Source organism: Bombyx mori, chromosome 7 (genome assembly GCF_030269925.1).
Source record: "Bombyx mori chromosome 7, ASM3026992v2".
NCBI classification, from domain to species: Eukaryota; Metazoa; Arthropoda; class Insecta; order Lepidoptera; family Bombycidae; genus Bombyx; species Bombyx mori.
Genome location: NC_085113.1, coordinates 9687398 through 9709760, shown reverse-complemented (window position 1 = coordinate 9709760; position 22363 = coordinate 9687398). Strand labels below are relative to the sequence as shown.

The window sequence follows — 22363 nt, the reverse complement described above, 5'->3', positions numbered from 1 at the left end:
TTTCTTATTGAGTAGATGTCGCCACGCGATCTCGCTCGCACGCGTAGTTAAGTAATGTGTGTGAGAAGGATGGGGCAGGATTTGCAAACCAAATTAAACGTTGCTAACTTCAGAAACCAAAACTAGCAATTGTAAACCAGGGCAACATATGGTATTCGATTTATTTGCATAGCATCATATTTACGAGTACATATACCCTTTGGATGTAAAGAGCTACGGCCAGTTACTGTCATGTTTTGTATTATTTTAAATATATTTGGCAGTGTCATAAAAAGTTCTACATCATCATCATTATCCTGCCCTTCTCCCAGTCACCAGAGGTTGGCGCAACATGTTTTCTCCTTCCATACTCTTCTATCATATACCATTTCTTCGCTCACTCCCCTCTTACCCATATCGTCTTTCACGCAATCCATCAATATCTTCTTAAGTCTACCTCTTCCTCTATATCCTTCCACATTCATAGTTAGCATTCTCTTACCAACCTCATTTTCATTTCGTCTCATCACATGTCCATACTATCCCAAATGCGCACTTCTCAGCTTCTCTGTCACAGGTGCCACTTTCAGACTTCCTCTAACATATTCATTCGGTATTCTATCTATTCTCGTTACTCCACATATCCATCGCAACATTCGCATCATTTTACATAAACCACATATATTTTATTTCAAATATCAAGCCACTCAAAACACAACCTTATTACCTCCAACACACGGGGAAAATTTTAAGTTAATCGAACGCCTTGGAATTACTAAAATATCCTTTGAAATATCGATACAGATCATGCTAATAAAAGCGACTTAAAGTATTTGGTAATGAATCCCTTACTCACCATGTCGTTGCTTTAAAATTCGCAGCAATAATTTGAACTGAATATTAATGATGTGGCCTGTGTACTGAATGTACAATAATAGCATAATGTTGGCTAGTAAAACAATTCATAGCAAAAAAAGTACGATAAGATATTTTTGAGTAGTGAGATAAAAATAGTAAATACATACACACATACATGTACAGAGTGCCTCGAAAATAAAATTTATATTTTGTGAGTTGATAAAATAAATAAAAAATAGATTACTATAAACAAATAAAAAATGTTTTTTTTTTCAATTATTAAAGTATAAAGTATTTGGAAATGTATTTCTTAAAACATTATAATCTCGTCAAAAACACTTTGGGTGCCGGTGTCTTATAGATCAGACGCTCTGATAAACTTCCCACAAAACAAGTGAAAAACAGCTTAAAATTGTTCGCGGATGTGACTTTTAGAAAATTTTGATAACTAACCCAAAAATTTATAAGGCTATTGCTCAATAATAAACATACTTTATTATATTTATTAAACTTATCAAATTTACTTATCAAAATATGCGCCATCGTAGACAGGATTAGACTATGGATCCATGCTCTATGATACAACTAAAACAAATGTTTATTTCCCTCTGATAAGAAACGAGATCGTGATCCGTGGTACGCCAATTAAATAGCCGATTACAACCGAACTATATTAAATGTATGTCTATACTAATATTATAAAGAGGAAAGATTTGTTTGTTTGTTCGTATTGAATAGGCTCCGAAACTACTGAACCGATTTAAAAAATTCTTTCACTGTTGGAAAGCTACGCTATCCCCGGGTGACATAGGCTATATTTATTATATTTTCAAAAAGATTAGGGATTCTTACTGAAACTCCAATAATGTAACCCAATGTGTAAAAAAATTACCTAAAATTCTTTACATCGCGAGCGCTACTTCCCAAGCAAAGCCGGGGCGGGCCGCTAGTAATAGAATAAATTTATAACACGAAACAGCAAAGCTGTCAACGCGAGGCAAACATTATAATTCAGAACATCAATTATTCATCCGCCTATAAATTTTTTTAATGGTCTCAATAACTTAGCGAACACTTACTTATCTTCTAAATTTGCTATTTGTGTTAACAGTTGATAGCACCTCAATGATTAGATACTCTAAAAGGTGGATCGCTGAAAATCGTCTTGGCTTAGAAAGTGGTTAGTCCAATTCAAGTACACAAAATTATGATTAATTTGTTGTTTCTTCAGGTTTAAATCTGCTACAATTTCGGCCTATTATTCGTTTAACATGTGTGAAAATGCACACACGTTTTGGCCATCAACCTTTCATTGAAAATCTATTTCATCGTCATCAGGTACAAAATAAAATTATACAAAATCAGTCTACAATTTAATTCGTTTTCTTATTACTAGTTACGCTTATACGAGAAAATAAACATCTTACAATTTTATAGATCACAATCAATAATACTAAAACAACAGTGAGGAGATCTAAGTATAACTTCTGGTACAAGGGCATTTGCAGTGCTGGTGAGCGCAGATGGAGAGCTCCCCTAGTCTTGACGACGTGCTCCACCCAGTGGACCAGTTCAGCACCAGGAGACACTGGCCGATCGTGATATATCAACGATGTTTCCTTTGCTATCTCCTTATATCTGTAGAATATAATTTAGTTCTAGTTTCATGTGCTTTACAAAAGTCCAAAAAAGACGGTACGTTACTGGATGATTATGAGCATAAATATAAGTTCATGGTGTAGCTGTTTGAAATCATGCCATTGCCGTGCGTTTTTTTTTTTCAATAGTGCTGAAGGGAACCCGTGGTGAAGTTTATTCATAACTAGCTGACCCGGCAGACTTCGTAGTGCCTCAATCGATAAATAAAAGACCTAAACTTTTGTATAAAATAAACTTAAAACAAACAAAAGGAATCTGTCTTACGGGGGACACATCAAAGGAAAAACAAAATTGTTATTTTTATTTAATTTCGATCATTTTCATTTTTATCTACCTTTTAAACCTTCTCTGGACTTCCACAAATAATTCAAGACCAAAATTAGCATAATCGGTTCAGCCGTTCTCGAATTTTAGCGAGACTAACGAACAGCAACTCATTTATATATATATAGATAGATTTTATATTCATAATGTGCATTGTAAAATCCACACGTTTACAACGTCAATTCCGTCACCTTCGTTGTTACATTATGACAATTCTTATTTGTGGATCATGTTGTGGATTGATTTGTATTAACACGTTCTATCTTGAATTTCAATGAACTTCCTTATCAAACGTCTCGAGCAAGGCAGTTAGTCCTTCTCCAATCGTAGACTACTTCACTAAAGGCTAAACCTAACTACTTATCACCTTCCGCTTAGAATTCAGCCTGAAAATATGGTGTTTATCTGTTATAGTTATGCAACAATTATAACATGCATTATAATTTACCTTGGATTTGAAAAGATTTCTTCAATAGCAACTTTAAGATCATCCGCCATTGTGTATGAAAGATACACAATTTTCCCAAATCCCACTCTAGCAGACCTTTCGGCATTCATAAACTGATCAGCGAACACAGGTATCGTGATAATTGGTACACCAAAATGAACACTCTCAATCGTAGAGAGCAATCCGCCGTGTGTAATAAAAAGTACACAATTCGGATGTGCTGTAATAGTTAAAGACATATTTACTGAACTGTTGTTGAATTTTCTCTATTGAATGTTCACGAATGACTTCCATGCTGAAGGAATAATATCGTGTAGGTACCAACCACTACCCTTCCTAATGCGTTTCGGTTTGAAGGGTGGAGCAGCCGTTGTAAGTATACTTAAGACCTTAAATCTTATATCTCAAGGTGAGTGGCGCATTTACGTCGTAGATGTCTATGTGCTCTAGTAACCACTTAACACCAAGTGTGCTGTGAGCTCGTCCACCCGTCTAAGCAATATAAAAAAATATTTGGTAAAATCTCTTTGATACAAAAAGTTATGTGTGACATCAAAGTATTGCCCCAGCTCACCACAAACTGACAATGGTATTACTTGAACTGATGTAATTATAGACATCATACAACAGTTTAGCTGATGGGTAGGAGGTATAATACCAATTTTATTTACATTTATCCTATTAATTAAACTATTTTGATATACCCCATCTACCTGTGCTAAGCTTTGAGGGCTTTAGTCCAACATTATTCATGTTAATTTCCTAATTAACTGTATTTACAACTATTTCTTTTTGTAAAATATAAAAATTATTTTACGTACCTAAAATACTTTGTTGGGGTGCCCATTTAACAACGTGTATGTTTTTAGGCAGTCCAGAGAATTCTTCCTCAAATTTCCAAATTACTGTATACTTTAGGCCACTGAATAATTTTATCAAACTTTTCCTTAACCTATCTGGCATTTCTTTGCTCTTCAAATTAGAGCCCATGCTAAAATAAATCACTCCGGTCGATGCACTATCCAATACTTTCTTTAGATCCTGTAAAATAGTTAAACTATTCTTAATCTACAGTATTAAAAGGGTTTTTTTGGTAAACGAGCTGTCTGTCTCTCTCTCTTTCTCTTTCTCTCTCACTCTGTTGAGCTTCGAATATGCTTCTCAATTACGTAAGAGTTAATTAGTATCTACCGCAGAGGATAACAATACGGGAGGGTAATTTCGAAAACATTCATTTTGCTAAGCTTTATAAAATCAAAACTACTTTTGCCGTTTAATCTCGAAATTTTTATTGTCATTATATTATTTCCGACATTTTAAATACTTTTACAAAAATTACAAGAGTTTTCGCGGCTACGATTGCTTTTTACCGAGCTTTCGCTACGAGCGTTTTTATCGTCGACAGTTGAATACGACTAACTACCCTCTATTTTTCTATAAAAATATTTCTAGAGTTTCATGTTTCAAGAAATAGCAAAAGTAGTTTTTTAATTACGTCTACGACTCGTGAAGATGGAGGAAAATATTTATACTATAAGTTTTACATTTATATATAATAACAAATGTGAATCTACACATCGAAGAAAATAATATAGAATTTATTTAGCCCTGTCTTACCACTAACGCGACCGACGCCCTAACTTTTGCACTAAAACTAGACGTAGCACAGGATAGACACGCCTGGGCATCTGGGCAGCGGCTTGGCTTTGCTCCCGGCACGGTAGGCAGCGGCTTGGCTCTGCCCTTGGCATTGCTGAAGTCCATGGGCGACGGTAACCACTCACCATCAGGTGGGCCGTATGCTCGTCTGCCTACAAGGGCAATAAAAAAAAAAACTTTGGGGAGGCCTTTACCCAATCCGGGGTTCTTGCTAACTAAATTCTACTGTTTCATTACAAAGCTCTCTTATTTTATCCTAAACATTAATACATACAATTTGTATATTAATTTTCTTTAATTTTTTTTTGTAAAGGCAAGAAATAAATGGCTTATTATTATTATTATGTGTCTTAAACACTGCCTCGCCTGAGAAGACGGCAGGACACACTCCGGCGAGGTGGGCAACAATCGGCCGGAGTGTTAGGGACTATTGGGCGAGAAACCGGCGAACTATACGGGCATTGTCCAGCAAGACTGCTTTTTGCATTTGGGCCACCACCGACTTTTTGTTGAGACCAAGCGTCTCGAGATGTTATTATTATTATTATTACCTCTGGCAAAGGTTCGACCTTTTCCTCAACGTGAAACCCACCGACAGTCTTGTAGTTTTGCGGCAGTCTCACGGCAGGCGCATATGACAAATGACTGTTACTGAGAACCAATGAACCATTGAACTGCACATCTTCAAACGTTGGCGGGACCAGACCTCTCTTCTCTATCACTGGTACTACCGCTATGTTATAGAAATCTTCTTGACCACTATTTTTACTGCAATTTATAAGACATCATCACAGCGTTGAGATTCTCAAATCAGAAGAATAAAAAGAAGGAATAAGGTCAGATCTACTTTTTAATTAGTCATTTAAATCAATTTGTCACATCTGATTCCCAAGCCATTCCTTAAATTTAACAAATTAGAATCAATTACAATTTGAATAAAATATTCGACCTCATACGATCTTCTATGCGGCGACTCACTTTGGCCTCATGTAGTGAGTCAACGATATGCCCAATCGATTTTTTGGTAGCAATCCTTTTTAATATACCAATCTCAGAACAACTCAAACCGCCCGATTTTTTTATTTTAATCGACTTTCTCTGCGATTCACACCACAGTACGTATGGTCAGGCCACCACGACAAAAAAATACGAGGAAGGTACGTCTATCGTCTTCATAATTATCGGCCACTGCATCCTGATGATGATGATGACGATTGCATCCTGATCCATCCGACCCGTATTGTTTTATTTTCCATTGACTCTCTCATACCTATACTCCCTTATATAATTTAAGTAAAATTTAAAATTCACTCACACTTGATACAGTGTTCGTAACAGAATCCACAAGTTCTGAACTCTCTGGAAGAAATTGAACGGTGGAATGTTACGCCCAACAACATCGGTATTATAAGCTGGATGGAGAGCCTCGTCAATCAACCTCGTCACCATCCAATGGGTTTGAATACTTGACACCCAGATCAACGGGGCATTAAAAATTGCGGCATAACTGAAAAAAACCATTAGGCGAAATAATATGAATGCATATCCAGGGACGTCTTAAACTAGGCTGGGGCCATTGGGCACACAAGAATTTGAGGCCCTTTTGGAAAGTAAAAAAACTAATTATAATAACATTTTTTTACTGAGTATGACCATTTAATAAAGGTAATCAAATACAGTATGATATAATATGTCATTAATGATATTAGAATGCTGCTGATTTTTTGGTTACGGTTATGATAACGGTTTCCAAACTAATTTCGTTAATATAATCTAAAATTATTGCTATGGTAAAACGTGGAGACATGGATTGCATTTTCTAATCAGCTTTAAATAAAATATTTTTCAGCGCCATTTTTTTAAATTTACCCGGTTGCTACTGTAGCGCCACTTTTATTTAGCAGATTTTAACGGACACTTTTTACACACAGAGACGGTCCTCCTTACCTCTACCCTCCATATTAGTACAGTAGGAATAGGCGCAGTTATCGATATAATGGCGTAGTGCCTTTTAAATACCTTCTGACAAGATTACTGATTTGTGAAAAAAGTGTAATGTGACCGACAAAAATGTTTTGAGAATAAATGTGTGAGAGAAATTTTCGGTCCTTCGGGGCCCCCTGAGAATGGGGGCCCTGGGCACGGGCCCCGTGTGCCCTTATGGTGAAAACGGTATTGTGCATATCTGATGCTACACACACATATTCAATCAAACATCTACATCGGCTTTAACCAATTATAGATACGACGTAGCACTCACAGAACAACACACAAAACTCACCTAGCACAAATTTCTGTGAACATCCATTCAGCAATGACGATATCGAACTTCTGTTTTGGATCGTTGATTAATCTCGAAACATTCTCATTGTTGTATGTGTTCATCTCTACTGCGTTCATTACAAGATGAATCCCACCGTGATCAACTTTCGGTACTTTACCCTCGAGGATCACATTTAAATTTAGGGAAGTCTCTGAAAATAAAATATGTTTGTTTCGACTTAATCCGGCTTGAATGAAGGTACTTTTTGTGTCCAATTAGAGATATTGCGGGAAGTAAAGAGAAATCAATGAAGAGAAACAATGAGATTCTGAACTGATTGAACTTGATCCTGTAGAGGAGAAACGCTGGAGCAGTCACTCTCCGTCGATTATAATCCATACCCAAACTGACGGCTTAAGTCCCCCAGTAGTAGGTATGCCACCACATAGCATGTGCAGATTAATACATTATCAGATGCCTCAGAGTTAATACATTCTGCACGTTATTTAAGTTCAAGAACGTTCATAGCATTTTTATGACAATTAAAGGCGAGTTACTGTCTTTGTTAATGGTAATAATGCTTACATTTGAACTGTTTCTATATATTTTTTATTTTATTTTTGGCTTCTTCCTCATACACCTGACTTCGCTACATAAGTTACTACTGGTGGTAGGACCTCTTGTGAGTTCTACTGGTGGTAGGACCTCTTGTGAGTCTACTGGTGGTAGGACCTCTTGTGAGTCTACTGGTGGTAGGACCTCTTGTAAGTCTACTGGTGGTAGGACCTCTTGTGAACCTACTGGTGGTAGGACCTCTTGTGAACCTACTGGTGGTGGGACCTCGTGTGAGTCCGCTCGGGTAGGTACCACCACCCTGCCTATTTATGCCGTGAAGCAGTAATGCGTTTCGATTTGAAGGGTGGGACAGCCATTGTAACTATACTGAGACCTTAGAACTTATATCTCAAGGTGGGTGGCGCATTTACATTGTAGATGTCTATGAGCTCCAGTAACCACTTAACACCAGGTGGGCTGTGAGCTCGTCCACCCATCTAAGCAATAAAAAAATAAAAAATAAAGTTAGTGGCATACTGATATGCCGTATAAAAAAATACGCACAAGATGTACAATTTACTGTTACACTTTTTATTTTGCGCATTGAACTTGATACTTACTGGGTAGAATATCTATGTTACTGCTAACGTCGATTTGTTTGAGCTTCGGATCCGCGTTATCCACCGGAAATGGGGTTATGTATGTCACCTATAATAAATTAGAGGTGAATAAAAAAACCACGTTATTTTAACAAACAAAACTCTAGTCTAAATTGTGCTTGTGGGTAGAAGAGAAAAAATTAATTACTTGTAAAAAAAAATTAAAGTGAAAATCTAATAGATAATATACAGCATTCAAATAATAGAAAAACAGATGATACTTCATAATTTGACTGGTTAAATAGGGTAGCAATGGATTATAACCAAAATTCAAGAGGTCAACTTGGATTTTTTATTATTAGAAGAAAATGTTTCTGAAAAAGGCACATTAATAAATTATTTTGCCAAAGAAGCGCGCCCATCACTGTTTATGGATCAGATATTGCCAGCAATGAACTAAATAGATAGCTAACTGTTTTCATGCTCACTAAACTCTAAAGATTTATCAATGGTGCGTATTGCAGCATAAAATAAAATTAAACAAAAAACTTACGTTCTAAAATATGTGTAGGTGCTATGTAAATATCTTTGTATTTATTAAAAACGAACCTAGAACCTTGGCTTTAATAAAAATTAGGCGTAATAGTAGATTAGATGTACTGTGATTCCGCGCGGATTGATGGCACTGTCCTTCCACGTTCTGCAGCGAAACAGTTCCGGTCCAATTAGCGTTCCAATTTCAAGGGAAGCCCGACTATTATCTGTTGAGACCATCGATGTGATCTTTCCACTTGGTTAACAGTCCCCAAATCGAGATGTCTATAGGCTTCTACAACTACTTAACACCTTGTGTGCTAATAAAAAGTAGTAGTAACAAAAATTCTCTTTACGAAATAATAATAAAAGATTATCTCTCGACTCGTGTTTCCTCTTATTTGGTTTCTCTTATGAGGTCCAAACCGTAAATTGAAATTCACCTCATGTCCCCTTTTCAGCAAATGCTTTACAATTCCATATCCGAGTATGCTGTGACTCTTCCCTGGCATAGAAAAGACGACCAACACCTTGTAAGCGTCACACGTGCACAGCAATGATGTGACGCATAAAAACAATATCCACTTGGTCATTTTCTGGAATATAAGAATACAAGGGTTTTTTTTATTATTATTAGGGTTTTTTTTATTTTTAGGTTTTGTCTAGTACTTCATTAATCTACCGCAGAACAACGCACTGACTTACTGGCTTTTTAATCTCCAATATTGTATTCCAAAACAGTTAGCAATTTTTTGAACGTGTCCTTCCTTCAATGTAATTTACGTTGTAATTTCAGAACTCATCGTCAGGTAAGCACTCAGAAATGAAGCCATAAGCGATTTTACGCCGTTAACAAAACTCAAATATTCGTAAATAGAAATGTTCGCATTTCATAATTATCATGATCATATCGATACACAGACATCCACTGCGGGAAATAGGCCTCCCCAAGATTCGCCATTATGGGCGATGCATTCTTGCATCCAGCGGATTCCCATGGCTTTCTAACTTCACATTTGCAAAGTCCGTAATTTGTATAATAATAATCACGCAAGTATAGTTAAATTCGAATGTAACTTTGTAAAAATATAGTGTATAGCTTGAATTAGCATACAGGATGATGGCAAATAAAATGATCAGGGTAATGCTTGGTTTTTCTGCTATGACAAATACGACAATGTATTCTTTTTGGGAAGAAGTGTTACTGGTGGCCCGGGGTCCTTTTCAGTTTCACCAGGACAAGTGAGCGAGCAAAGCCTCAGCCAGGAAGACAATGTGTTCGCATCAAGAACCAGCTAATTTTACGTACCAACGGATCTACACAAGCAACTCTTCATTAACGTGTTTCTAAATTCCAACTGACAAGTAAACACGTCTAGTAATATAAATTTTATCTCAACAAGCCACTGGAGTTTACGACTCAATCACTACAAACAGTAATGTTTTTATCAGTAGCAATATATTCAGTTATCAAGAGTTGAAGCGGTCACCCTGAAGTGCTCATCCGATAATACCAAAACCAAAAAGATTAGGAACTACAAAGTTATGGAGAGATAATTGAAATAAGTCAGTGTTTGAATTGGAGAAATAAAATTTTGAGATACTATGAGATACATGGTGGGATTTATATTAAACACTCTCCTATCTTCCCGGAAAACAACGTAGTGTGTGAGGAGATCTCAAAACATCGAGCATTTTGTTAATAACAATAGAATATTTGAACAGATTTTTCGAGGCAGTAAAAATATCAGTCAATACTGTGGCTATAAAATTAGCGGGTAAAATTAAACCCAACCAACAGGCCTACAGATTTTCACTTGTGGTAGGACGTATTGTTAGCTGACACAGATAAGATAGGTACCACTATCCTACCAATAATTGCCCAGAAATAGACATGCATTCCAGTTTGATTGCACAGCTTGTTTAAGCAGTTAGCATGATGGGTTAATGAATTCAAGGCCCACCTTTTTTTTTTTCGGGCCGGGGGCCGAACCTCTCACGAGGTCCCCGCGCCTGGGGGCGCGCTGGGTTTGTGGAACTTGACGATCTGCAAGGTGCTAGGAGCAGACCGCGGGCCCAAGGAATTTTAGGGCCCTACCACACTAAGCGACTCCCCTGCACTCTTACACCCGACATCCGATCTCCGTCCGGGGTCAAAACCTGATCAGAGTAGGGGGGTTCCCGCGGTCAACACTACAACCTGACACGCGGCGCGACCCCGAGGACGCCCGACCGACGGGTCGTCGAGGCAATGGTCGACGACCAACGCTCGGCGGCGGCAGCACGGTGCCGAGAAGGAAGAAGAGCTCTCCCTCTCCCGTTCCACCACCTCCTTCTTTATGATAGTGGACTCGCAGAAGTCGAGATTCAAGGTCCACCTGATTTAAGATGGTTACTGGAGCTTATAGACATCACAACGTGTCATGTCAACAGACATCATATTGTAATACAGCTGTCACACACTTCAAACGAGAATGAATAATTACTTCGTTGTAATAATAGGTAAAAAAAAACCTTATCAACGTTAATATAATAAAGTTAAATAAATTATTCACTTACCAAGATTTTATATTGTCAAAACTAATCAAAGATAGTCTCACTAACAATAAATTACTTAACAAAAATATAGATTTATCATGAAAACCAGTTTTATTGAAAATGTTGACACAAGTGATGTGCATTGCGTACCGAATTAAAATAGCATTTATCCTGGGTCGTTGTCATTGGTAATAAGAATCGATAATAAAGATTAATTTCGTCAACTTTATCCACAAGTATCAGAGTTTTTTTCAACAGTTAAATTTTATGTTTATTTATTATTTCTAATGTTTACTTAGTCACATCCGTTTGCTTGTGGTAGGAAAATTATGCTACTGTCCAATTTCTTATTGACGTGAAGCAATAATTATGTGATCCACATATGGGTATGTATCAGTGATTTTTTTAACAGTTAAATTTTATGTTTATTTATTATTTGTAATGTTTACTCAGTCACGTTCGTTTGCTTGTGGTAGGAAAATTATACTACTGTCCAATTTGTTATTGACGTGAAGTAATCATTATGGTGCCACGTTAATTACCCCTTTCTCTATCACAGGTCCCACTACAAGATGCTTCGCAGGAAACACAATTCGTACTGAAAGTGGCCATCCTATAAAAACGGTGTTTTTCAGCCGATGACTATTGTAATAACATACATTATCAGATTTTTTATTCAATGAATTTCGGGACCTCATGAAAATGCTGGCTGACCGTAAAAAATTTCGATTTTAATTTCACGAGACTTTCGATCTTTGACAACCCTAAATCTAAATAAGTTCATTGATTTCGAAAGTGCATCCTTTACGTATTGGTACATCGGTTGCATTTTTATCACGACATTATCATATGACATTTGATAGTCTTATCAGTCGATTCCTAAGATTGCACTTTGAGAGAACAAATTCCGCAAATTGAAATGAAAGACAATTCATATTGTTCGCTTGTAGGTCGTCATAATCATGATATGATAATATGATAAATCATTACGTTTGCTTGACAACTTGCAACAACTTTCGCAGCTATCTACATTAGGTACACAAACAGCTCGATCGGCTCTTACAATGATTATCACATTTTAAAACCTCCTGATAGTTTGGCGTTGTACAGAACGCTTTTTTTATTTTTATTTTTCCTACCTAAGTTGATAGCCTTGAGAGGCTACTTAAGCGGAACCTTAACTAGTAGGTAGGTAGCTCACGGGGCTCAAACCTGACGACGTTGCTAACACGAACCCTAGCAAGAGCCGTGCTTCGCAGAATCTACCACCGGATCGGAAACGCGACCCACTGAGAAGATCCGGCGAGAAACTTAGTGGGCTGAGTTTGGGGGTTAATTTACTCGTCGAGCCCTTCGTCGCAAGCGACGGGTTCGACGAGAACGGTGACCGGTGCTTGAGGTACCTAAAAGCACCGTTAGTGGATCGGCAGGATCCGAAATGACGTGTTTGGGGCGACGTCGACTGCTTTCCATTTTTTCCGCAGGATCGGGAATGAACCAAACGCCATGATCACTGCTAGACTAAAGACCACGGGTAGGTTTTTTAGGAGCAGTAAAATCGTTCTACCCTGTTTCTAGTCCGTTGTTTCCTGTTAATATTGGAACTTGAGCTGATTCGCCCTCTCAGAACACTAAGAACGCATAGTTTGTTAATACTAAAATAGTATACTAAAAATAGTTAATATTAGATTCCGGTCACTTTAATCTGAAGCTATAACAATATAATACAATACAATACAATACAATACAATGCGATGCGATGCGGTGCGATACGACACGACACGACACGACACGACACGACACAACACAACACAACACAATGCAATGCAAGATAAGCTACTTGTCAGGCATTCCGATAGAGGCACCCGTCACGTGCGGACGTGCTCATCGTCCACTCGATCGCCCGGTCTTTGTTCGCCCGGCTTTTGTTAGCCCGGCCATTGTTCGCGCGGCCTGTGTTCGTGGTATATCTGCCGACTAAGTGCTCTTTCTGGAAGTTTTTATTTGTTTTGTTTCCTTTTGTTGTTTCTGTGTTCGTGGTACATCTGCCGACAAAGTGGTTTCCTGCAAGTATTTATTTGTTTTGTTTCTTTTCGTAATTTCTGTTTTGTTGTGCTTTTTCTTTGTCCTGTAGTAATCGCGCCGCATTGCCACCTGTGTTCAATAGAACCGCTCAGGTCCGAGAAGTTGGGGCCTCGCCGCAAGGCGAGTGTTTTCAAGACCCGGGGCCGCCCCACCTGGGTACTCAGCGATCATGGACGCTGTATTCGCGGAATTCCTCCGACTTCGCCACCCACAGCTCGCCTCGGAGTTTTTGGCCTTCAAGGCCAATCACACTGCGAGCCCTCTCGAGGAATCCGCCGCGCTCGCTGCTCCTGCGTCGCCTGTACCTGCGTGCAGAGCTTCTGCATTGAGCACCGCAGCCTCTGTCGTGCCTGCCGCTCCCGTGTCGCCTATACTGGCGAGAAAAGCTGCTGCGTCGTCCGCCGTGACCATCGTTTCAGCTGAGCGATCATCCGCGGCCTCCGTCGCGCCCTCTAAAACACCTACACTTGCTCGTAGGTCGCCTGCACCCGCCTCCTCGTGCTCCGACTCTGACTCGGACATGGAGGTCGACCTCGCCCCCGCCTCATCGACGGATGGATTCACCCTGGTACAGAAGGGTAAGAAGCGTGCCGCGGAGTCTCGAGCTCCCGCGGCCGCTAAAATTAGCAAAGCCGTGAACGCGTCGCGCCCCCGCCCTCAGACTCCCGTTGCGCCCCCAGCCCGTGCCACTCCGTCGCCGCGTCCGGTGGCACAAAATAAAACCCAGACCCCTCCCCCGGTTATCCTTCAGGAGAAGGCAGCTTGGGATCGAGTTTGCCTGGCCCTTAAGGCCAAAAATATAAATTTCACGAATGCCCGTAACCTCGCGAACGGCATTCAAATTAAGGTTCAAACACCTGACGACCATAGGGCCCTCTCTTCTTACCTCCGTAAGGAGCGTATAAGTTTCCATACGTATACGCTCCAGGAGGAGCGCGAACTCCGCGTTGTAATACGCGGAATCCCTAAAGAGTTAGATGTAGAGCTCGTAAAAGCCGACCTGTTAGAACAAGGCCTACCAGTGAATTCTGTGCACCGTATGCACACCGGTCGCGGTAGGGAGCCATATAATATGGTTCTAGTCGCTCTCCAGCCTACCCCCGAGGGTAAGAAAATCTTTAACACACAGACCGTCTGTAGGCTCTCTGGTATCGCTGTCGAAGCCCCCCATAAAAAAGGCACTCCTAGCCAGTGCCATAACTGTCAATTGTACGGGCACTCTTCCCGTAACTGTCACGCGCGCCCCCGATGTGTTAAGTGTTTGGGCGATCACGCCACGGCCCTCTGCGCTCGCGACCAAAAAACCGCGACGGAACCGCCTAGCTGCGTCCTGTGTCGAACACAGGGTCACCCCGCGAATTACCGTGGTTGCCCCCGAGCCCCTAAAATAAATCGCCGCGTCGCCCGCCAAAACCGCCTCCGAGCTTCCGGCCCAGACATCAAAGCCTCGGCACCCTCTGCGTCGCAGGCTAAGCCAGCGTTCGTTCCGGCGGCGGTGCCCAGTGTCTCGGCCTGGGCAAAACCGCTGCCGTACACGAACACGGCTACAACTCCCTTCTCCGCGATTCGTCCCGCCCCCGCGACTCGTCCCTCTCCCGCGACTTGCCCTCCGACCGCGTCCGATAATCTCGCTTTAGCGATCGACTTCTTTCAGTCGATCAACTTTGAGCGCGTTAACGCTTTGGGCGACGCCATTCGCGCTGCCTCCACTGCACAACACTTTATCGCCGTTGTGCAGGAATACGCCGACGTATACGCGTCATTAAATACGTACGTCCTCCCCTCACTCCGCCGGTAATCAATGGCGTATATAAGTAGAATAAAGCCCCTATCCGTAACGATAGGATTTTTTAACGCTTACGGTCTCGCAAATCAACGTGATCAGGTTTCTGACTTTTTGCGTGACCACCAAATTGATATCTTTTTAGTGCAGGAGACCCTACTTAAGCCCGCGCGCCGTGACCCTAAAATCGCGAACTATAACATGGTCAGGAACGACAGGCTCTCTGCCCGTGGTGGTGGTACCGTCATTTACTATAGAAGAGCCCTGCATTGCGTCCCGCTCGATCCTCCCGCGCTCGCTAATATCGAAGCATCAGTGTAACGAATCTCACTGACGGGACACGCGCCGATCGTTATCGCGTCCGTTTATCTTCCACCGGATAAGATCGTTCTAAGCAGTGATATCGAGGTGCTGCTCGGTATGGGGAGCTCTGTCATTCTGGCGGGCGACCTAAATTGTAAACACATCAGGTGGAACTCACACACCACAACCCCGAATGGCAGGCGGCTTGACGCGTTAGTCGATGATCTCGCCTTCGATATCGTCGCTCCGCTAACCCCGACTCACTACCCGCTAAATATCGCGCATCGCCCGGATATACTCGACATAGCGTTATTAAAAAACGTAACTCTGCGCTTACACTCGATCGAAGTAGTTTCAGAGTTAGATTCAGACCACCGTCCCGTCGTTATGAAGCTCGGTCGCGCTCCCGATTCCGTTCCCGTCACGAGGACTGTGGTGGATTGGCACACGCTGGGCATCAGCCTGGCTGAATCTGATCCACCATCGCTCCCGTTTAACCCGGACTCTATCCCGTCTCCTCAGGATACCGCTGAAGCCATAGACATCTTAACGTCACACATCACCTCGACATTAGATAGGTCATCGAAACAAGTTGTAGCGGAGGACTTCCTTCACCGCTTCAAATTGTCCGACGATATTAGGGAACTCCTTAGAGCTAAGAACGCCTCGATACGCGCCTACGACAGGTATCCTACCGCGGAAAATCGTATTCGAATGCGTGCCCTACAACGCGACGTAAAGTCTCGCATCGCCGAAGTCCGAGATGCCAGATGGTCTGATTTCTTAGAAGGACTCGCGCCCTCCCAAAGGTCTTACTACCGCTTAGCTCGTACTCTCAAATCGGATACGGTAGTAACTATGCCCCCCCTCGTAGGCCCCTCAGGCCAACTCGCGGCGTTCGATGATGACGAAAAAGCAGAGCTGCTGGCCGATACATTGCAAACCCAGTGCACGCCCAGCACTCAATCCGTGGACCCTGTTCATGTAGAATTAGTAGACAGTGAGGTAGAACGCAGAGCCTCCTTGCCACCATCGGATGCGTTACCACCCGTCACCCCGATAGAAGTTAAAGACTTGATCAAAGACCTACGTCCTCGCAAGGCTCCCGGTTCCGACTGTATATCTAACCGCGTTATTAAACTTCTACCCGTCCAACTCATCGTGATGTTGGCATCTATTTTCAATGCCGCTATGGCGAACTGTATCTTTCCCGCGGTGTGGAAAGAAGCGGACGTTATCGGCATACATAAACCCGGTAAACCAAAAAATCATCCGACGAGCTACCGCCCGATTAGCCTCCTCATGTCTCTAGGCAAACTGTATGAGCGTCTGCTCTACAAACGCCTCAGAGACTTCGTCTCATCCAAGGGCATTCTTATCGATGAACAATTCGGATTCCGTACAAATCACTCATGCGTTCAACAGGTGCACCGCCTCACGGAGCACATTCTTGTGGGGCTTAATCGACCAAAACCGTTATACACGGGAGCTCTCTTCTTCGACGTCGCAAAAGCGTTCGACAAAGTCTGGCACAATGGTTTGATTTTCAAACTATTCAACATGGGCGTGCCGGATAGTCTCGTGCTCATCATACGGGACTTCTTGTCGAACCGCTCTTTTCGATATCGAGTCGAGGGAACCCGCTCCTCCCCACGACCTCTCACAGCTGGAGTCCCGCAAGGCTCTGTCCTCTCACCCCTCCTATTTAGCTTATTCGTCAACGATATTCCCCGGTCGCCGCCGACCCATTTAGCTTTATTCGCCGACGACACGACTGTTTACTATTCTAGTAGAAATAAGTCCCTAATCGCGAAGAAACTTCAGAGCGCAGCCCTAGCCCTAGGACAGTGGTTCCGAAAATGGCGCATAGACATCAACCCAGCGAAAAGTACTGCGGTGCTATTTCAGAGGGGAAGCTCCACACGGATTTCCTCCCGGATTAGGAGGAGGAATCTCACACCCCCGATTACTCTCTTTAGACAACCCATACCCTGGGCCAGGAAGGTCAAGTACCTGGGCGTTACCCTGGATGCATCGATGACATTCCGCCCGCATATAAAATCAGTCCGTGACCGTGCCGCGTTTATTCTCGGTAGACTCTACCCCATGATCTGTAAGCGGAGTAAAATGTCCCTTCGGAACAAGGTGACACTTTACAAAACTTGCATAAGGCCCGTCATGACTTACGCGAGTGTGGTGTTCGCTCACGCGGCCCGCACACACATAGACACCCTCCAATCCCTACAATCCCGCTTTTGCAGGTTAGCTGTCGGGGCTCCGTGGTTCGTGAGGAACGTTGACCTACACGACGACCTGGGCCTCGAATCAATTCGGAAATACATGAAGTCAGCGTCGGAACGATACTTCGATAAGGCTATGCGTCATGATAATCGCCTTATCGTTGCCGCCGCTGACTACTCCCCGAATCCTGATCATGCAGGAGCCAGTCACCGTCGACGCCCTAGACACGTCCTTACGGATCCATCAGATCCAATAACCTTTGCATTAGATGCCTTCAGCTCTAATACTAGGGGCAGGCTTAGGGACCCCGGTAACCGTACTCGTCGAACTCGACAAAGAGGTCGACGTGCAACCTAACCCATGCATCAGCCCGCTGAGTTTCTCGCCGGATCTTCTCAGCGGGTCGCGATTCCGATCCGGTAGTAGATTCATTCGCGAAACAATTGCTCTTGAGTTGTTAGGTCTCCTTCGGAGGCGCTCGGGCAGTTGTTAGCAAATCCCACCCCTCTTGGCTGAGCCTTTGCTCGCCCACCTGTCCTGGTGAAACTGGAAAGGCCTTCGGGCCACCAGTAAACTTTCAATCATAAAAAAAAAAATACTTGTCAGGCAAGAATCCGGCGTGCACCTCCGAACTCTGTGCATACAGATATATGTATCTGTATTTCTAAAGTGACGTGTATGTGTGTATGTACTAAGAAAACTATGAATGTTCACAATAGAATAGAATAGAACACAATAAATAATAATAGTACAATATTTTATTCGGTTTTCGCGAATCGTAAATATAATTTTAAACTACACCTTAAAATTTTAATTTTGCGTTTTTTTATTATATTTTTTTTCCCTAACCTATTCGTTGATAGCTTAAGAGGCTATTCTAACTACGCCCAGACGGGTAGGTGAACTCACGGGCTCAACCTGAGAGAATTTGCTAACACTTTACATCCGTTTTATTTCTCCTATCTGAACTGGTAACTTTAGAGGGTTATGCCAGCATCACCGAGCGAGTAATTGAGCTCACGGGGCTCTAAGCTGAGGACGTTGCTAACAGTAGCCCTAGCAAGAGTAGTGCTTCGCAGAATCAAGCACCGGATCAGAATCGCGATCCACTGAGAAGATCCAGCGAGAATTTCCATGGGCCATGTCTATGGGTTAATTTGCTCGTCGAGATTGAACCAAATAAAATAAAACATAAATAAACTATTACATATGGTTACATAATCTCAAATGACATAAACTTTTTTTTATCTATGTAATAATAGTAACAGGTTACGAAGTTGGAAGGTCACTTTGTGTTTTAATATACTAATCATCTGTATCAACAAACATTAGCCTTGACTATATACGCTGCTGTGATCACTTTTTTTTTAAAGGTCTTATGTCTTATATAAATAATTAAGCATGTTTAAGTCTATACCATAAGAGTTAACTTTTTAAGATATGATCAGACGTAACTTGAACGATAGTTATTATGAAAACTACTAATTATATACGTACTATAATTATTAGGTTTGCCGCATAAGATATTTCTAGTTGCTAAAATAATAAAAAAAACTACTATTTGTTTCCTGTCGGCAAATAAACACATTATTTACTTCTATAACATTCCAAATCTACTCTTAATTTTCTTAGTTGTCCTGTGATAGTTTAGCTTATTGTGCGCTAAATGTTATCTTTATTTTACTATACTAGCTGTTAAAAGAATATTCATATTCTCAATAACAGCGTATAGTTTATACCGTGTTAAGGGGTACCTATGCTAATAAAAAAAAGCTTACTTAGTATTAGAATATTCTAAATTTAATTAAATTAAATTCACATAATGCATTTTCATTCAATTATAAAAGAAGGTAGAATTGACTGTAATGTAACTCACCTGTTTCTATACAAAAACCAATTGCAACCATTTATAAGTACATCAACGTTGAAATCTATCAGTCAACTGAGGTATGAGTGTGGCCTTAGATAATAACTAGCGTAATTTGAATATATCTAATTTGTTCGTGTCCAGGACGAGCTTTTATATATAGATCTATAATATTTATTGCATTGACGGGTAAGCGACATCACAGCCCTCTTAGTGTTAAGTGGTTAGTGGAGCCCATAGACATCTACAACGTAAATGCGCCACCCACCTTGAGATATTAGTTCTAAGGTCTCAAGTATAGTTACAACGCTTACCCCACCCTTCAAACCGAAACGCATTACTGCTTCACAGCAGAAATAGTCAGGGTGTGGGTAACCTACCCGTGCGGACACACAAGAGGACCTACCACCAGTAAAGTACATATGTAGAATGGTAGGCCATCTTAGAAGCACGAATGAGTGGGTATCATGAAGCCCGCTAATCTAAGAAGTTTTTAACAAGTCCTATTTTCTGTATACACTTTTCTTTCCAACTAACAAACTCACCTCTACTATACTATTCTGTCTATGAATTAATGAAACTTTTATAATTATTCATGTTATGAACAGCAAAACAAAACTCACGCATAAGCTCACCACACGTGAGGCACGTGAACCGTTATGTCAGTTCATGAACAAAACGAAACGTGAAAGTCTAGAAATATTTTTATAGAAAAATAGACGTTAGTTAAAACAATAAAAATGTCGATGAATAACACCTTAGTCGTCAGAGATCACGAGAACTGTAAATTAGGTATTCAAAACGTGGGAAAACGTCAAACGTACCGAATTAAAACGTCAAGACTATAATATCGTAAAAGTAATTTTGTTTATGTATACGACTCAATTTTTTTCCCTTCCTATTCGCTCTTTTTTTATTGCCCGTGTAGGCAGACGAACATACGGCCCACTTGATGGTGAGTGGTTACTGTCGCCCATGGACTACAGCAATGCGAGGAGCAGAGCCAAGCCGCTGCCTACCGTTAAGTACTCTCCAGAAGCCTCGTTTGAAGAAGGACATGTCATAGCGCTCGCTTAGTCTATATAGGGCTATTCCAGTCACGCGCGGACAGGCTGTTGAGCTCACGGGCTCAATCCGAGAAATTTTGCCGACACTAACCCTACTAAGAGCAGTATTTTTTTTTTTTTTTATTGCTTAGATGGATGGACGAGCTCACAGCCCACCTGGTGTTAAGTGGTTACTGGAGCCCATAGACATCTACAACGTAAATACGCCACCCACCTCGAGATATAAGTTCTAAGATCTTAGGTACAGTTACAACGGCTACCGCACCCTTCAAACCGAAATGCATCACTGCTTCACGGCGGAAATAGGCGGGGTGGTGGTACCTACCCGTGCGGACTCCCAAGAGGTCCTACCACCAGTGATTACGCAAATTATAATTTTGCGGGTTTACGTTATAGATGTCTATGGGCTCCAATAACCACTTAACACCAGGTGGGCTGGGAGCTCGTCCACTCAGCTATGAAATAAAAAAAATAAAAAAAACTACACATAGAATGCTTTATCAGCAATGTTTAAACACATTATGTATGTCGGGTTACGAGTATACGAGAGATATGATAGAAATACACACACGCATTCATCAGAGATCTTCTTGGTACATACTGGCTATTTATTATGCACTGAGAAGGCCCAGATTGTCAATTACACAATACGTAGTCTCTAGTCTTTAGCGATATCAAAAAACTGACGAGGCTCCTTTTACAGCGTACAAAGGTGAATGACCTCACTCACGGTTGACTTGATTTTATAACCTTGATTTCTAATTTGATTTGTATTTAATATACAACAGTTTTCCTGCCGTTTAAAATGGAGTATTACTGCTTGGGAGCCAAAATCTATATCTATACTTTATTTTATTTTTATTTATTTTTAATATTACAAAGCTGAAGAGTTTGTTTGTTTGAACGCGCTAATCTCAGGAACTACTGGTCCGATTTGAAAAATTCTTTCAGTGTTAGATAGCCCATTTATTGATGAAGGCTATAAGATTATATAACATCATGCTAAGACCAATACAAGCAGAGCACCAATAAATAATGTTTCAAAATCACGTTTTTTTCCCTTTTGAGAGCTTCCGCTGCGTGCGCTGCAAAAACGGTTAAAGTTTCGCTAAAATAATGTATAACAGAATTGTTCCCCTTTAAAATATCTAAAAAAAGTTCGCGACAGCATATTTCTATATGTTAAGGTTGGCTCACTTTAACGTTTTTTATGCTAACCAAATTTGTTCTAAAATAAAGCATTATTTGTGAACTATTCCACGCGGACGAAGTCGCGGGCAAAAGCTAGTATATTTATAAAAATCAACTGCTTCGATTGGGAATTGAACTCATCAGCCCTGTGATACAGTAGTCAAGTAATAACCATAAGACCAACAGCATAACTTCGTCTGATACTTTTAACGTGACGTACTTTATTCCTATTACGTGGTAATACGCCTCCGTACCTGGTAACGTGAGACCTAAATCTCAATTACATCGAAATAATAACTGAGATGGGAATTAAAAGGAGTTGAATACGTTGTCATAATAATTCCGCCGAGTCAGTGTGGCACCGCCAAACCACCTCTCACGATAGAAATAAATAAAAAATAAAAATCAAG

At 41.0% G+C, this 22363-nt stretch overlaps 1 protein-coding gene across 3 annotated transcripts; it reads right to left on the bottom strand.

Moving 5' to 3' along the window:
* Window positions 1-2197: 2197 nt before the first annotated feature.
* On the bottom strand, window positions 2198-19856 carry UGT10287A (UDP-glucosyltransferase). Of its 3 annotated transcripts, none has more exons than XM_012694786.4 (9): window positions 19705-19856; window positions 9322-9474; window positions 8366-8453; window positions 7209-7401; window positions 6243-6434; window positions 5479-5695; window positions 4090-4309; window positions 3269-3488; window positions 2198-2475 (listed from the first exon to the last, which is right to left on the bottom strand). In XM_012694786.4, exons 2-9 carry the CDS (start codon window positions 9469-9471, stop codon window positions 2211-2213), a joined length of 1545 nt encoding a protein of 514 aa, XP_012550240.1. In that variant the 5' UTR covers window positions 9472-9474; window positions 19705-19856; the 3' UTR covers window positions 2198-2210. The 3 variants fall into 3 exon arrangements, with proteins under 3 accessions (XP_012550240.1, NP_001182387.1, XP_037867794.1); NM_001195458.1 differs by lacking the exon at window positions 19705-19856 and adding an exon at window positions 11438-11577; XM_038011866.2 differs by lacking the exon at window positions 19705-19856 and adding an exon at window positions 10188-10344.
* Between the last annotated feature and the right edge of the window lie 2507 nt (window positions 19857-22363).

Bases quoted from the DNA above. Each gene is read 5' to 3' on its own strand.
- UGT10287A (XM_012694786.4), bottom strand. From the start codon at position 9,471: ATGACCAAGTGGATATTGTTTTTATGCGTCACATCATTGCTGTGCACG. The intron at 7,402-8,365 runs GTAAGTATCAAG...TTTTATTTTCAG, and splicing joins TAACATAGATATTCTACCCA to AGACTTCCCTAAATTTAAAT. The intron at 5,696-6,242 runs GTGAGTGAATTT...TATAAATTGCAG, and splicing joins TTACGAACACTGTATCAAGT to TAAAAATAGTGGTCAAGAAG.